Here is a 16,705-nt window from a genome sequence, read left to right on the forward strand (position 1 = left end):
GGGCCTTTGTTCTACATGGAAAAACCTCACTTCTGGTAATCCCACCCACCGGCAAACGTTTCATGTGCTCCAGAGGCACGACGGCAGTATAACTCAATGCCAATAGTTTCAGTATCTGGAAGGCTGAACTGTAACACCACACGGGGCAAAGGCAAACGACATCCAAACTACCAGCCTGGCGAACGCGTCACTGCACACACAGCACCCAGCAGCAGGTGCGCCTTCCCCCCACCCCCGGCTTTGTTTGGTTTTGAGACTTTGCAAAATACAACTACCCTTGAAAAACAAATTACTTGGGACAGAGAATGAGGCAGAAATCTCATTTAGTTTTAGGCTAGCTTTACGGTTTTAAATTCTGCCCATTTCTAGCGTCGATGCCTACAAGCTTCCACAGCAGAATGGTAATTACCTTATGTTCAAAAGCGTATTAAAACACAAAGCCAAAAACTGGAGCTTCTATATGACTTGGTTCTCTCGCTTGGAAATATCTGATTGTTAACTCTTACAAAAATAAAGTGAGAGAAGTGGTATCTTTCTGGCATAACCCAACTCGTATAAGATCTGGGCTGGTGCTGAGACAGAGCCGCTGCCTGTCCGTGCCGTGCCGGAGGTGCCTGCCCGTGGTAGGGCTGGCAAAGCCCAGCCCTGGCTCGCTCCCACCCGCGCCGCCCGGCACCCTGCAGGACACAGTTCTGCAACAGAAAGAATAGCTTTCAGCAGAGTTGTACATCTGCTGTACTTAACATTCTTCTGCACTTACCCAACCTGGCCTAACTTTGTTACCATTCCACTTAAACAAACCCACCAAATGACTGAGGAGTTTCTGTGTGAAGGGAATTATCAAAGGAACAAATGATTTTGCTGTGGATATGTATCATAACTAATGCTAACATCCAATACTGCTAGGTAGAAACACTCCATTAACGAGCTCCAGCGCTGTTTTCATTATTGACATTCCCATTTCTTCTTCCACCAAGGAACACGTTTTTCCAAGTCATGCAAGAAGCCACAGATGCCAAGCCCTGAGGGCACAGCGTATTCTCTCCTGCACTGCAGAAAACAATGCTGCCAGTTGGCATCTCCAGAATGGAGTTCGGGGAGCACACAAAAAGAATAGACAGTAATTTGATTGCACCGTCACCAAAATATTGCAAGCCACTATCTGCTGATAAAGAAACTGGAGTCCACCACCTGCAAGTTTGGGGATTGCAGGCTCCAAAGATACGGAAAATACAACTGGGAAGGCGAAGACTGTTGGCCTTGCCATGCACTTTTACAACATTTCGCAAAAATATTTTTAAACCGGATGATGTTTTTAACACGTATGGTAGACTAGCTACTACCTGCAACATTAAAACTAGATGTAATACATAGAAGCCATATACTCCAGGCGTTACACGGACAAGTAAAATCTCATGAGAAGTATATTAAATATCCTCATACAGGAAGCACAGAATCACCAAACCCAAAGTTTTCCCTCAATAAAAGGGGCTGCGAGGAATTCTTATAGAAAATACTGAAGAAGTACACAGTCCCCATGGTAATTAATTCCCATTCTACCATTGTTTTAAAAATGTATACCTCTTGTTACCATTCCTCATGCTGGTGCTGCTGCAGAACAATTCACCCCATGGCTGTTACCCCTCGGCCTGCTCCCGAGCCCTGCCGGCACGGGGCACCGCAACCCCGCGGGGTACAACTTCCAGTCCCATCCTCCCCACCACGCCACAGCAGGCATCTACATACTCAAAAGCTGAACCGATTGGGTGCATCTTTATGCCAATGTTTGCACCCTAGTAAAGGTGACTGGCTTTAAAAGCAAAAGCACACAAGCTCATCACACCAACATCGGCCGTGCCACCCTCGCACCTTCACACGCATCAGCTGAAGTAATTTTAATGGGTACAGTTTGGAAAACTGGAAGCAGTTCCAGCCAGAGGATTTTAGGTTGCTATGGAGTCCCGGTTTGTCATGGATAAAGCAGGATGCTACGCCAGCCATGGGAACAGCCATTCGCATGGTGCTCTGCCGCCAGCCTCGTGAACTGCCTTCACACAGCCCATCGCTTCTGAGTTCTTAGGTGCCCATCCTCGTCTCCTCGTGGCTGCCCAGTACCGTCCCTCCCGCCCCTGGGTTCCCACCAAGTGAGTCGGGGCAGCTCTGGTAGCAGCGGCTTCGCCGGGTGCGTACTGCCACGGACAGAGATGCAGTACGCGAGACCTGCTCTCACACAGCTGGCGGGGCCGCTCTCAGCTGCCTTGGCTTCTCCGCTCACGTCTCTCACTCCTCTGCAAACACAAGAAGATGCACTCAAAAAACCCACCCGTTTTCTCCATCTCTTGCTGTGCATTTTCACGCCTCAAGCATCAAGAGAATGCGGGAAGCTGCAGGACACTGGCCGGCTCCCTCACCTGCAAGCCCTCCAGCTCCAGTAGCCACATTCCACCTTTCCTGGTTTGATCACAGTTCAGAGCCACAAATCCTGATGGATTGGCTTTTATTCAGGAGCCCTGTTCCTCGTGATCCAACTCACTGAGATATACTACTTCACAGGTTAATTGGTTATTACCCAATGAGGTGGTTACCAGGGACTTCAGATGATCCCTGACACCTATTTATCACACCTATGTCAAACTTAAATCTTGTAGCAGATCTAAAAACATCTGTGAAAGACAGCTGTGGCTGCTGCTCTCTGGTACCTGGCAGCAGCACCAGATCGTCACCAGGGGAGGGAGACCAGCATCTGCAACGTGTACAACCAAGTATTTCATACTTCACTGCCCGTCTCAACCAGTCACTTGCAGAACTACAAAACAAAGTGCGCTTGTGAGCGCCCTCGCAGTAAAGGCGGCTCACCTTCCCAAAGCGATGCCTCTCTCCACAAGAAAGGCTTTACGATTCCTCTCTGTTTTCCCAGTGGCGAACTCCAACATTGACCTCTGATGCCACTGTAATCAAGGCCTTACCAGTGCTTCCATTAAAGCTCCTTAACATCCTTTAGATTATCTAAGCACACGCTTTAAAAGTTTCAAATGTTACTTTTTTCATTGATTATGAATTTTAAGAGCTGTCACGATCTATTGACCACGTACGTATGTATGTAACGGATAACAGAGAAAATTGTGTCATAAATAGTCTTTAAAAAGCAAACGAAGAGAATTAAATGCAACATGGCTCTCATCGCGCCCCTAAGACCAACCACCAAAGTGGACATGATGTTCCAAGCGATCCCAGACGGAGCCAGTTTCAGCTGCAAGGGCGGACTGTACTACTTGTGCAGGCTCCACCAGCCTTCATTCCTGTTTCTTTGTATAATCACTACAAAGCTTTTCAGCTGATCTAACATTGCACTATCCCAAATTTCACTATAACTGCAGACCTTCAACACCCCCGCATATCCCGTATTTCCTCTCCACCTCCATGTGCTTCATTCGGTTACTTCAGGAATGCCTGGATGGTTTCTTAGTATGTCTTTGTACAACACCTTGCACAGCTAAACCCAAATATTACCACGATATAATAGAAGGGGATATTTAGTTTTAAGAAATAAAGTGTTAAGATTTTAAAAACAAGACAGTGTTCTTCTCTCTTCAAACTGAAGTAAGTCCAAAAAGACGCTGCAATTCCAGCATGTTCAACTTGACAGAGATGTAGGTGGGACTGACAACAATGTGACTTTAAATACAATAGAAGATCAGACTGTCTTAATTTTCCATAAAAATCAGTTAGATTAGAACAATGATTTTCAACTACTCATCTGCAGATCCTTGGAGCACCCAGGTATTATTTTCCAAGGATCCAAAACCACTGACCAAACTGTATCTCCCACTACTGGGGAGATCCACCCAGAACCTGATGTTTCAGAGACATCCGCCTCTCCTGCAGCAAACGCCTGGGATGCCACAAACTGGAAACTCCTGACCAAAATCGGTCACAAGGACTTCTCCACGCATATATTCCACTTACTTGTCAGAGGATGTTGAACATGTCTCAGGCTCTTGCAGATCTCTCAAAATGTCTGAGCTGGAGCTGAAGGGGAAAATAAAACAGATGTAAATTATTTTAGCAATACCTACAGCAAAGCAGGGCTCCACTTGGCAAAGGCGGTGAATCCGCACTGGCAAGGAGAAGCCATTTCAACCAACGGGAAATAATTTCTACCAACAGCACAGTCCAGAAAGTTCTGGCTCTGCATCACGTAATTTTCAGAGTTACTACTGGGTCCTGTTTTCATTATTTAACATACAATTCCCTGTTCGTGGCTGCCTGTTGGTAACTACAATACCTTTATATTCACACGCACCAGACAATTTCTCTGGAGAGGATCTGCAAGATACTTTGGTGGGTAAAGTACAACATTTCAAAGAGCAAAGGCACTTTCAACCTCAAAACTCAAAGCTTAGGTATAAGCTTACATTTTTGCCACAACCAAATCAACATCCAAGCAAAAAATGTTAACGTTGAAATTGTTAGCGACAAAAATCCAAACTGCACGACTGTCAGCACGTCCAGGTAAAAGCCAAGTGAAACGCGCTTTGCTGGACACACAGTAACTCATCACATGAGCAGAGGGGACCCGTTTTGAGCTCCTTGAAGCCAGTCTTCCTTGTCAAACCTTCCGAGGAAAAGGCACGACCCCGAAGGCAGACAGAAGCATACACTACGCAGCGTCAACCTGCTGCCATCTGCCCCTGAAGGAACGTTTTGGCTCTGTCATCTGATCACATGTTCTGAAAAGAACACAACTGACCATTGAAAGACGTATTTCATAAAGCTGTTTATTTCTTAATTAAAATAACTAATTTAAATCTTCAATGGATGCTTTTCTCAGACAAAGGAGAAAAAAAAAAAAAAAAGCATCTCAGTGCCTTGGAAACTGCAAAGGGAGGTGAATGAGGATTGAATCAAGCCCGATGCGTCACAACTTTTTTCTTAACCTGCTTGAAAAGATTATTTAGCTTTTCATCTTCACACATAATTTTACATTCTAATGGGACAAGGAAAATAAACTATTTCTTTCTTAAGTCAGTATTTATACACTTACTATAGAGAACGCATCAGGTCAACCTCAGTACCAGTGCTGGGCAGGTGAAAAGCTTCAATGTAAAGGATTTAAGATGGTAACTCCAAATAAATAAATAAAGACGAACAACCCTACATCATGAGTTTTCCGCAATAAGCTTAACTCTGCCAACCTGGCTCACAAGGGGCTCGCGCCGGTCCCGTCAGTGCTCAGCAAGCCTCCAAGCCCTGGCAGCAACGAGCGCCCAGCATGCCATCCCAGACTGCTCTGGTGAGAGCGAGCACGTCCACGCGCGCAGTTTTCACGGGTTAATTTGTTTCTATACAAAATTTAAATGTACTTTAAAGCTTCTCCAGTAGTGAAGAGATCCATAACACTAGAAGCTAAGCACCCCTCTGCAAGGCTGCGGAGGGGCTGCCTTATCCCCGCTCCCCCCACAGAAAGGGGGGGTTCCCCAGCTCCTGCGGGACCCACCAAAGGGATCTCCTCCGGGCACCCACACGGCACGGCTGGAGCGAATGTGTTTGCTACATTCCTATGTGTTTTACAGTAGTCACAGAGGCTACTTAAATCAGGGCATTATTAAATTCAGCTATCGCTACTGCGTCAACATGGGAAGAATCCACGCGGCTGTAGACAGACGCACAAACGTACATAGACACCTATTTCATTAACTCCAAGTATGAGCTCAGTGATGTCTGTCAGACCCCTTCACGTCCTCAAAGTTAAAAAAAAACCCAAACCACACAGATGTCTTCAGCCTATATTTGAAATAAGAAGAAAATTTTGTCAAATTCCAATAAAATCCCAATTAAGCAAACACAACAGTCTGGTCAATTATTGATAAATAACTTCTATTGCACATTCAGGCTCTGCGATATAAACCATTGCAAAGTTCTCAAGTACATGCCAAATTGCAGGGTGGCAGAAATCAAATAACACATTGGAAAATGTTGTTTTCTGGAAACTATCTTTCAAAAAGACGTCTGGCAGCTCCAACAGTCTATACATTATTGCAGAAATCGCATAACAAACTATGTCACACAAACAGTTGGGAGGTTTTAGTGTAAACCCAGGGACAGCACTTGGACACCAGCTCTCTTGGATTTACTTTAAAGCTTTTACAGGAAATTATTCCCCTGTTTGTTAGAAAATAGCAGGCAGATTTTCAAGAACAGGAGTCAGCAGTTAACCAAAGCACTTAATATTTATAACATACTGCATCATTAGAGAGAAGATAATAATTCAAACACGAGAAGGAATTTAAACCCAAATAATGTCATTGTGCAGCCGAGGAGGCTCAGGGTGCAGAGAGTGCCTTGGGCACACCCCGGCCACTGCCAGCGAGCCCGATGTGATGCGATGGGTACATGTATGCCAGGCAGCCAGCAGAAGTGCTCAGCCACACGGTTTGTCACCACCACCGGGGCGCTCCTGACCGCACACATGCTTTTGGCAGCTCCCGGTGTCCTGCCCTGGGCCAGCACAGCCTGACCGCGGCTCTCCGTGCGCACGGCTGATCCCCCATCGCCGGGCTCTCTCCCAGAGATGCGGCCAACGCGTCCTGCAGCGAAACACAAGCATCGCCTCCAGCGCCTGCCCTCAGCCGGGACGCAGCCCCAGGGATCCGCCATGCCCCACGGAACGTGTGACACGTGCCTGGCCCTAGGGCACACCGGGATGGGGAATCATGTGCAAACACTTTTTTTTTTTTTTTTTTACCTTTTCTTCTATAAATTAATAAATGGCAGGCAACTCTTTATAAGGTAGCAGGATTGTTTTCCTCCATTACCATTTTGTCCCCTCCTGTTGCCTGTTCTCCCCTCTGAAGTGAGACTCATCAGACGTTACTGTGGTGATAACTATAGAACCACCAACAGCATTTCAAGGGCGAAAAACACCAGACTAGATTAGAGGAACTTTTAACACATGCGCATTCAGCGAGAAAGATAAATAGGAAAAAGATACCAAAAATACACGCAAAGCACTGGTGCCATATGGAGAAAATTACTTTGAAACAAAATGGATTTAGAAGCTTTGCGTGCCATTTTAGAAACTCTTCAATAGTTCCCCAGGAGCTTTCATGAGCTGACGAATAAATCTGTCAAATTACAAACATTACTCAACAGAGCGGTTTTAATATGGAAACAAAAGACACCTGAAACCAAAAGCCGTGACTGCATTTACAGGGAAAAAGGGTTTATCCCTGCATGAATTACCAATACCGGTGCCCAGGGTACCTGGAAGTGGAGCAGGCACAGCCCAAACCAGCCCCATGGGCGAGTGCCGGGGTGGCGAGGAAGCCCTGGGACACGGCCCGCGGGAGGCAGAGGGTCACCGGCTCATCCCAGCTGCTCCTCAGAGCACGCGCTGAGCAGGGCTCCGTCTCGGTAACGCGTCTGTCTGCTGGATCCCCACAACCCACCGCGCTCCCTGCGTACCGACCTGCCTCTTCCTGCAGCCGGCACTCAGGCAGCCGTTCACATTTCTTATTTCAGCACCAAATCTAATATGAAACGGTCAAATGAAAAACACGACAAAACACACTGCAAAAACAACAGTGGATGGGGAAAGTTTTGACGTCCAGCAGTTTTTTTTACCCTCAAAATCATAAGTCCATCAAAAACTCATTTTTGGTTCACAAACTGGATGCCCAAGGAATAAGTTATTATCATACTTCTAAATCCTACCCTGATGTTCCAGTTACATTTTTTTAAAGCAAAAAGGGGGTGGAGGACAAGGGCCTATTTGTGTGCTTTTAGTCCCCTAAAATAGAAAAAGAACAGGTTTGATGCCTGAACATGATGTACTTCCTTGCCTTGAAAATGTAGCGTTATTATCATTTATCACCAACTGTGTAACAAGCAAAACAATAAAAGTGAAAAAATTTGGCTAACACTCAGAACAATAATGCAAGCGCATAATTTGCATGTGTAATTCAGAGTCCGTGCCTACCAAATTATCTTAAAACTTGAGCACAAAATGTCCTCAAGTGAGTGAGTTACCACCTCGGCCCAGTGGTGCAGAGGGAGCGGGCTATCAGCTCAGGAGCGATCAGTGCCCCAGCAAACCCGATCAACCCTTACGCTGTAATTGCCGCGAGAGACCGAGGATTGATGTAGGTGACGGGACGAAACCAAGCTGCAGCGCTGCCAACCTCCCAGCTGCAGCTAAAATGCCCTTTGTTTCAGAATTTCTTCAAACAGTCCACTGTTCCAAGCCAGTCACTCAATGAAATGCTTCCCTGCATCGAGTCTCTCTTAAACATCAATTGCTTTTACAAAGACTGAGAAATTGCTTGATCTGGAGTTGAAGTAATTATATACCTTTTTTCCACACGCAGGGTGGGGTGGGGGGTGGTGGGGGAATAAAAATAAATAGAAGTTTGCAAATAAAAAAAAAGCCTCCTTAAATATAAACAACTTTTCAAGTAAGCAAAAGAAAGTTTGACCACCAAGGGAATTCGCATTTTAAAATAATTCTTTTTTTTCCCCCCTGAAGAAAGCTCCTAAGCTGCTCTTATCATTGAATGAATTCACTTAAACTGAAGAAAATGAATTAAATAAAAAAAGAAACAGCTACCTCATTACGTCTGTTGTTTCTCTAAATCTTAGCCTAAGGGGCCAAAAGAGATCACAGAATTGAGAATAGTTTTGTTAATTTCGTCGGCGTTTTCTGCCTTTTCAGTACCCCGCAGGTATCTACCTGCCCCGGGGCCAGACAAAGCAAAACACGTCTTCACGCTTCATTCAGGCTCCAAATCCAAGGCAATTTCCCACAAGAGGTTTTCTGTCCTTTTCTTTAATAAAGGTCATTACTCTATCCTAAGATTTTACACATCAGTTCCAGATGAGCAAATTTTTGTAGCAAAACCATTAAAGCTCTGAACCGGACCTGCTCCACGCTGACAGAGCAGGCGACAGGGTGGGAGGAGGTTTCCTTTCCTGCACTTAGTCCCATCTCCAGGTTGAGGAAAGGGCAGCTCCAATGACTCCAGCCATTCCCCAACTCTTCTGCAGGATTAGTTTCCTCAGGCCACTTATAGACAATCAACCAAGAGTAAACTATTCCTTTCTTGACCATCATTTGGATGTGACCCCCCCCCAAACTTCCCCCCCAACCCCAGATAAACACACCACCTTAAAATAGCGAGAAAAAAGCTGACGTAAGTGTGAATAACATGTCTCGTTCTAAAAATGAAGGGAGCAAATGCCTCTTTGAATTTGTTTATTTTAAGGCAGATTAAGTTCCTTCTTGGCTTCGTGGTGAACAGCCAGTGTCCTTTAATCAGTCCATCTCGCTGGGCATTATGTACTTCGCTCTGGCACGTGCATTGTGCATTTCTTTCCTCGGTGCTGGCAGGAGAAACGAGCTCCAGGCTGTCTCGTTTCACCAATGTCATTTGAAGGTGAAAGCCCGGTTGCAAGGAGTGAGGGAAAATGGTTTTCTCCACCGTGCAATCCTGCTTCCACCTTGACCTGCCCGGGACAAACAGCAGGAGCTTGCTGCTGGAGTGGCCGCCAGTCCTACGTGACATCCAACATTCACTGTTTACCACAACGTCTTCCCTGGCTCCCCACCACCTCCTCTCCACACCACGCACCCCTGGCACCACCGAGCATGGCGTCGTCTGCCCGGCTTTGGAGGACAGCAGGTTTGCCAGCTTGGGGCCTTCCCCCGGGCTCCCCATGGGAGGGCTCTCATCTATACTAACCATTACGGAGCTTCCACTGTTTCACTGGTTTTCCTGACTTTTTCCAGGCTTTCTGGGCTTTCAGTGGCCTCCTCTGCAGCTCGGGAGCATGCCTTTGACGCTCTCCTTCAGAAAAGGAAAAGATCTGCTGGATCTTTCTTAGGAATCTGCAACAGTTGGGACATCTAGGCTGAAGCAGGAGAGAGTTCTGGGGTACTATCACTTCTGTTTTCAGGGCTCAAGGATGTCCCAACCCCATGGCTGTCGAGTAGGGACTGATGTCCTCCTGGATACAGGCCATGAATAACCACTTTCCCCCATCCACATCTGGGGTCATCCACTGTTACTGTTTGAAATGACTTGTCCAGGACTCTCCCCACCATGTCTCACACTTCTTGGCCATTTGTTACAGCTCCCAGTTTGTGGAAGAAAGGTATGAATCAACAACATAGCAGAGAAGCATCGTCATCCTTCCATGATGAACCAACCCACATTTGAGGCCAAAAATCAAAGATAAAACACTCCTGTCTAACACTGTAATATACATCATCTCTGAGCCAACGTAGTTCAAGATTTATTAAGTCAAAAATGTACTGAAGAACTGAAAAATGCAGTTATTCCTCCGATCAACACATTTTCATATACCTTCTCATGTGACAGTGATGGCCAGCTGCAGGATCAGGACAACGCTTTCTTTAAACTCTGCCAGCAACTGACAGGGAAGAGCCTGCAAAGCTTTTTCAGCCGCTCCGTCCTGTCAACGGTCTCTCCGGCAAACCCACGTCTCCTGAGAGGTTTCCAAAGGATTGCTGCCATCCAGTGAACTCCAGACTAACTGAAGCACAGCTCCCTATTTCTGCCTCCTCTTCAGCTGATGAACTAAAGCCCAAATTCTGCAAAGCACATAAATCCCAGACTGAGTGACCAGCTAAATCCAGATCATAGATCCTGATCAATAGCTCCTAAACTTAATGTCAAAAAGCCCCATTTACTGCAAATGAGGCCCCTTGCCTGGGCACGAATCTCACCTGGCAGACGCTGCAGTCACGCCATGTATTCCAACGGCAGAGAGATTTATACAAGCTGCAGATATAGCACTTCTCCACCAGGATTTCAAAATTAAGTCACTGTGTTTCAGCGTACACCTCAATATCTCAGACGAGGCCAACAATATATATTATCTACTGCTGCAAGTCTTCCACTCCAGTCATCAAGAGCAAACGCTTTCTTCTAACACAAAGTTTTAAAGATAAATAAGTTGATTAAAAACCAGGATATTATCCCCATTATATAAAATACTTTTAATAGAATATTTCCTCTACACAGTTCATAACCACAACACTTATCACTGTCCCACCTAGTTTCATTTCCAATTTTCTTATTGTTTAAGTAGTTGCATAAAATTTGGCTTCAGTCCCAGAAAGTATAAGAATGCAATGGGACTATTTATATGGAGCACTAAAGTTCTATGAAAGCTTTATGCATGACTTCATAGCTTTGAAAAATTATCCTTTAGAAGTCATGGCTTTGTTTATCTGTTATCCACATATTGGTGGGATCATCAATTTATGAAGAGACCAACATGTTTGAGCCAATGCTATAACCTCCATGCATGGCCTGTATCTTTTTTCCAACAGGTGTAAAATTTTCACATTTTCTCAATGAAAGTATCAACTTTTGAATAATATCAGTACATCAGTGATTATTGTACAATGTATGAGTTTCTAATATTGACTAACTGTGCTCTCAGGAAACATTGATGTGAGATTGACAAAAGACAGAAGGTCTTATGAAGGAGAAAACACAGGAATCATTAATGTATTTGCAGCATCTTTTTACAGAGCAACCCTCTAACTTCAAGATTGTTTTGTTATATTCCTTAGGCTGCTCAAAATCCTAATTTTCTTTTAATCCATCATACATCAGCCTTCCATTTAGAAGTGCACTCTTCATAAAAACACAGTGTGCCGATTTGGACTTACAAATATATTTCAAGTTTTGACGTTTCAATGTGAAAAACATTTACCCTTGTCAAAGGATATCCTCTTATTATCAGAAATAAAATACAAGCCTCAGAAAGTCATTGCTTGGTACAATAGCACAATGCTACTTAAACCCTCAACAACTAAATCATTCTTTTTTGATTTGTGCTATATTTATTGCACGACAATTAACAAAACATTAACCCCATAGTAACCAGAGAGTGACAAAACATTTCACTATTTCATGCAGTTTATAGAACTACACCTACTTCTTATAATCTCTGAATATCTTGCCGTAATTCAGGTCCGGTTTGATTACGCCGAAGCGTGTCCGCAGGGGACGGAGCAGGAGCCAGCTCCGCGCGGAGCTGTGCAGCCCCAGGCAGGGCAGGACCTGCCAGAGCACCAGGGCCAGACATGGCATCGCACCGGGACACCCGCCCTGCTGGCGAGCCCAGCACCGAGCAGCTACGCGAATAGCAAAGAAGAAAAGCACATTGAATTCTTTTTCATAAGCATTCCCCCACACTAGTATTTGGAAAGGGGATGATCCCTGTAACCTTTGTTTTGTTTCCCAGCAAACTGCAGCAGAGCATTCTTCAGAGAGGTACCGTTTGGCAGGAGGAACACTGCGGTCAAACGAGAGGGGCTTCACAAGGCAGCGGGTGTCAGGAGCTAAGCTTTCCCTCCGTTCTCCTTGCTGTATTCACCTCTCCTTGAGCAGAGCAAGAAAACAGGGGTTTGGCTGTAAAGGATGAGAATCTACAGTGTGCGATGCCCAAGGCACACTCCCGAGCCCAACTGCCGATCACTGGAGTTTAATACACAACAGAACACGGTGAAAAAAAAAAAAAAAAAAAAAAAAAAAAAATCACCATCCGAAGAACCCTACCACTTTGTTGAACTTCTTGACCAGTGCAGTAGCTAGCTTTTAAGGTTACACAAACTGCCCTATATTTAAATAAAAATAAATAAAAAAAACACACCACACATACAAACCAGGGGATATGCACAAAGTAGGAAAGCAAAGAGAAAATCCCGGAGAGATTCTGAAAAAACAATCCTGTGCAGACTCTAGTAATCCTGTTCCTCTTCCACAGGGGTTGAATTTAAGAGTAAACCACAGGGAGCTATTAAGCATGTTTTTTTAAAAAGGAGGTCCAAATATCTGTGATGCATACCCACCGGTCTGTGCAACCGAAAGATTCTGTGTGTGATTCAAGAAGTCTATGGAAATATTTCATTTGGACAGGGGGAATGCATAAAAAGAAGGAATAAACAACTCTGCCTTAAGCCAGACATAATGCAAACAAATGCACACTTTCCAACAAAACCTGCCAACTTGGTTCATGAAAGCACACTCACATCATCAGTAACTGCCACACGCTAATATCCGCTAGCAAACTTCCTTGCAGACTCTTAGACACCCTTTCATCCAGACTTTAAGTTTATATACACAAGCCTGCAGACAGAAAAAGGTAAAGAATGAAAGTTTAACTTTGATGTTAGAGGCCATGGGGAGAATCATTCATAATATCATTCACACACCAAACTGGCAGCGAAACAGAGATTTAATGATACCTTGGATGAGCTAATACAAGCCCTTTCTATCTCCCAAGAACTCACTCTGTAAGATTAAAATACCAAATTTTCCAAGGTCCTTAATGCCAAAATGTTAATTTGCAATCAAAAAAATAAATTAAGTAAAATTGGGAAGAACAGGAACATCTCATGTAAATTCTGGATGAGGAACCAAGCTGAAGGCATTTATTTTGTGGGACTGAAATAACAATCAGAGCTCTCGGGCAACCACAACAGCGGGCACGGTGAGAGTGAAGCAGCTCCATCCATCATCCGCGGCCCTGTCAAACGTGACATGGTGCACAAACCTGCGAGAGTCGGCCTTGCCATAGCCTGGGGGCTCTGCCAGGGATCCTGCCCCAGGGGGGCTCTGCCACACAAACCGATGGAGGCTCCCTGCTGCCACGTGCATCCCCAGCACCTCCTGACAGCAGCGGAGCAGCCACGGCCAAGCTGCAGACTGGAAAGCTGAGGCTTCAGGCACATAAAACCAGTCCCTGGAACAAAGCCACAGGGCCAGCTTCTTCCCTTCTAAGTAAGCGCTGAAGAGCTGTTTTCCCTGGCCCGTTCCATCCCTCAGCACAGACCCCGAGTGCAGCAGCTTCAAGAAGAGACGGTCCCCACCCAGACCAGTGTGAGCAGCGAGAGCCTTTTCGGAGGTGCATCTCCCCCTCCAGTCTAGGGCTTGGCTCCTGGTCCATTTCTGAAAGGGCTTCAGTGCTTGAAACGTGTGTGTGGGGGGGGGACCATCTCCAGAGGGTCCTACTGAGATCTGTGGATTCTGCTCTGAAGACCACAGACCTGAAACTAATATACTCTAATATCGGGCATTACAATGTGCAAGTCTCTTCATAAGTCCAAGGCACTGGACCCTATTTTAAAAGTAAAGAAATTACCAAGATAACAGTTACCTCTATCACGGGGAAGGAAAAACTACCGTCACTTGCAGGACACCCTGAGAAACTTAGATAAAACTAGTACACATCAGTAATCTTAATAGGTTTGTTACACATTAAACAGCAAATACGATGATGTGTTACGTTTATCAATTTTACAGTAACAATTCAGGCAGAAGGACACATACAGTGAAGAAGGGAAAGACCACCGGGAGGGGAAGGTCTTTATTGGTACATAACGCAAGTCTGAAGCCAAACAAAAATGTAACAATATGTTGAAACAGCAACAACGACCTTTTCTGCCTCTGCATAAGTGATCTGCCCCAACAGCATATTGCTATTTACAGACAAGTATTTACTATAAGCTCCCATTTAGTCAGAGACAGTTATTCTGTGTTTGTTTTCAATGACTTTTTCACCTTTCCTCCAGAAACTGGGGCCACAGCTATCAGTATTGCAGTAGGATATTCATCTGAGTATTCATCATCATCTTTTGATGCTTGCTCAGTAGTAGGTAGCAGATTATGATCCATGAAGTAAATATCTTAAACAGATACAGACGCTACCTTCAGAAACTAGACAGATCTTATCAGCCATAACAGGTGAGTCTCCTTCCAATAAAGTTATCATTGAACTATCAAAAGCATAGAATTTTACATTATTAATAAAGCGTTCCTCAATCCTTCATTTTCTGAAGCCAAATAAGGCAATTTCAGGAAGCAAAACTAAATGCATGACGAAAAAAAAGTGAATGGCTGTCAGGACTTCAAGGTTCAGTGGCATTCTACCACTGACTGCAAATAATGGGTCATTTAAACTCTATTTCCTACAGCAATACTCAGCTTAAAGAGCTACTAAAAGACTTAGGCTGTATCAGGTTTTGGACCTCTCTAAATAAAACCTCAAAGAGAAAGGAAGGTGACGCAGTGGAAGAGAAACACCAAACATTCTCCTGGTTCCACAGACATTCCACTCACTGTTTCTGTCTCAAAAGGAAGATTTACACTATCACCCCTCTATCCAGTCATTACAAAACCATCAAGTGAATTCTAAATGTGTATCAGCTCCATCCCTTGAGCAACTGAACAGCCAGAAACATGGAGAATGAATCAGTAACCGCAGCTCAGGAACCCATCCTCTGAAGCAGGAGATAGATATATAGAGAGATACAGAGACAGAGAGACAGACAGACATATATTGCTCAAGGTCACTGGCAAAGTTTTTCCTGGGAGAAGAGACTCTTCTTCACTAACCTGCTTGTAGACTCAGACAACAGTGAGAACGCAGGAGAGCCTGATCTCTGGCCTTCCTCCAAGGAACGAGATTCCCTCCCTTCGCCATCAGGCGCTTCTGGCTGGGGTAGCTGGGCCTTTCCAAGGACGATAGCTGCGTCGTGCTCTTCCATATGTTCTACCAAGAAGAAAGGCAGAGATTAGCAAGAATGACAGAGAAAAATACCATTCTTTTAAGAAAAAATGAAGTTTTAAAATATTTAAATACCAATGCCTCATTCCCACTTATTTGCTTCCCGAAACTCTCACAGTTTCAAAGGTTTAACTTCTTTTCGGCGTAGTAAAAAAACCCTCCACCCTCTAAGAACCAGAGACTGGAACGGGAACGTTTCATCGTTATGAGTTTCAAACATGAACAAGGAGAGAAATAAAGAGTAAGGATGTTTGTCACATTTCAGAAGATGAGACTTTCTTTCAGAAATTAGCAAACACTTAATGAGACAGCACTGTTCTCCACTTCTTGCTACCAATTCACTCCATCCACTGCGCGAGACAGCTTGATCGCTTTAAAGTTTTACAGATCAAGTTAACAGGTTTGTTTTCAACAGGGGAAGCATTACAATTTACTTCCTTACGCATCTAAGAAAGACAGTGTCAATCTAGATAACTGGCATTTTCATTTTTTGATAGCAAAAATCATTTCTAGTCAACACATATCAGACACAAATTGTAAAACCATTCCGTTATTTTTGTGTCAAATGATTTTATCTATGAGAAGATGAGCAGTGCTGTGAAAAGATACCTTCTACCTCTCTAAAGAAAAAGCAAACATAGACTAGGAAGTATGGTATGCAAAGATAAACTTCCCTTACACCATACCCACAAATATTTTCAAATGAGTTATTTATCTAGAAAGTTGCACAGGACCATTAGAACCCTACTGAGGCTTATCTCGCTAACAACCCTTACTATGGCCATTCAGAGAAGTGCCCTGCCCACCCTCACGAGCCAGGCCACGTTCCTGCTCCAACCTGGGACTCTTCTATCCCAGCAGAAACGATCTTGACAGAAATGGCCAAGCAGAACTAGAATTAGAGTGTGGAAGAGCTATGCAGTCTTTGAATTTGTCTACAGTTTGCCCTTTCTCTTCTGCTAAAATGTGTTATTAAATATCAGGAGCACATTTTTGTCTGTTGAAAACAACCGGCAGATAACAGTGAGTCAGTCGTCTAATTAATGACATATAACTCCGAAATTAATCAGTTAAAAATAGCAAAGGTCCTGTGCAATACCACAAC

The 16,705-nt window shown here is 44.5% G+C and overlaps 1 protein-coding gene across 4 annotated transcripts in view; it reads right to left on the reverse strand.

The window, feature by feature from the left end:
* The window catches only part of RAD18 (RAD18 E3 ubiquitin protein ligase), a 61,522-nt gene that overhangs the window by 12,003 nt on the left and 32,814 nt on the right, over positions 1-16,705 (reverse strand). For 3 of the 4 annotated variants that reach the window (XM_074602994.1, XM_074602993.1, XM_074602995.1), the window contains 2 exons: positions 15,429-15,585; positions 3,967-4,029 (listed from right to left, as the gene is read on the reverse strand). In XM_074602994.1, the coding sequence (XP_074459095.1) occupies positions 3,967-4,029; positions 15,429-15,585 (220 nt within the window). Of the gene's footprint in view, positions 1-3,966; positions 4,030-12,035; positions 12,414-15,428; positions 15,586-16,705 lie in introns of those variants that run through there. The other variant, XM_074602996.1, reaches the window with a different exon arrangement.

Source organism: Larus michahellis, chromosome 10 (genome assembly GCF_964199755.1).
Source record: "Larus michahellis chromosome 10, bLarMic1.1, whole genome shotgun sequence".
NCBI classification, from domain to species: domain Eukaryota; kingdom Metazoa; phylum Chordata; class Aves; order Charadriiformes; family Laridae; genus Larus; species Larus michahellis.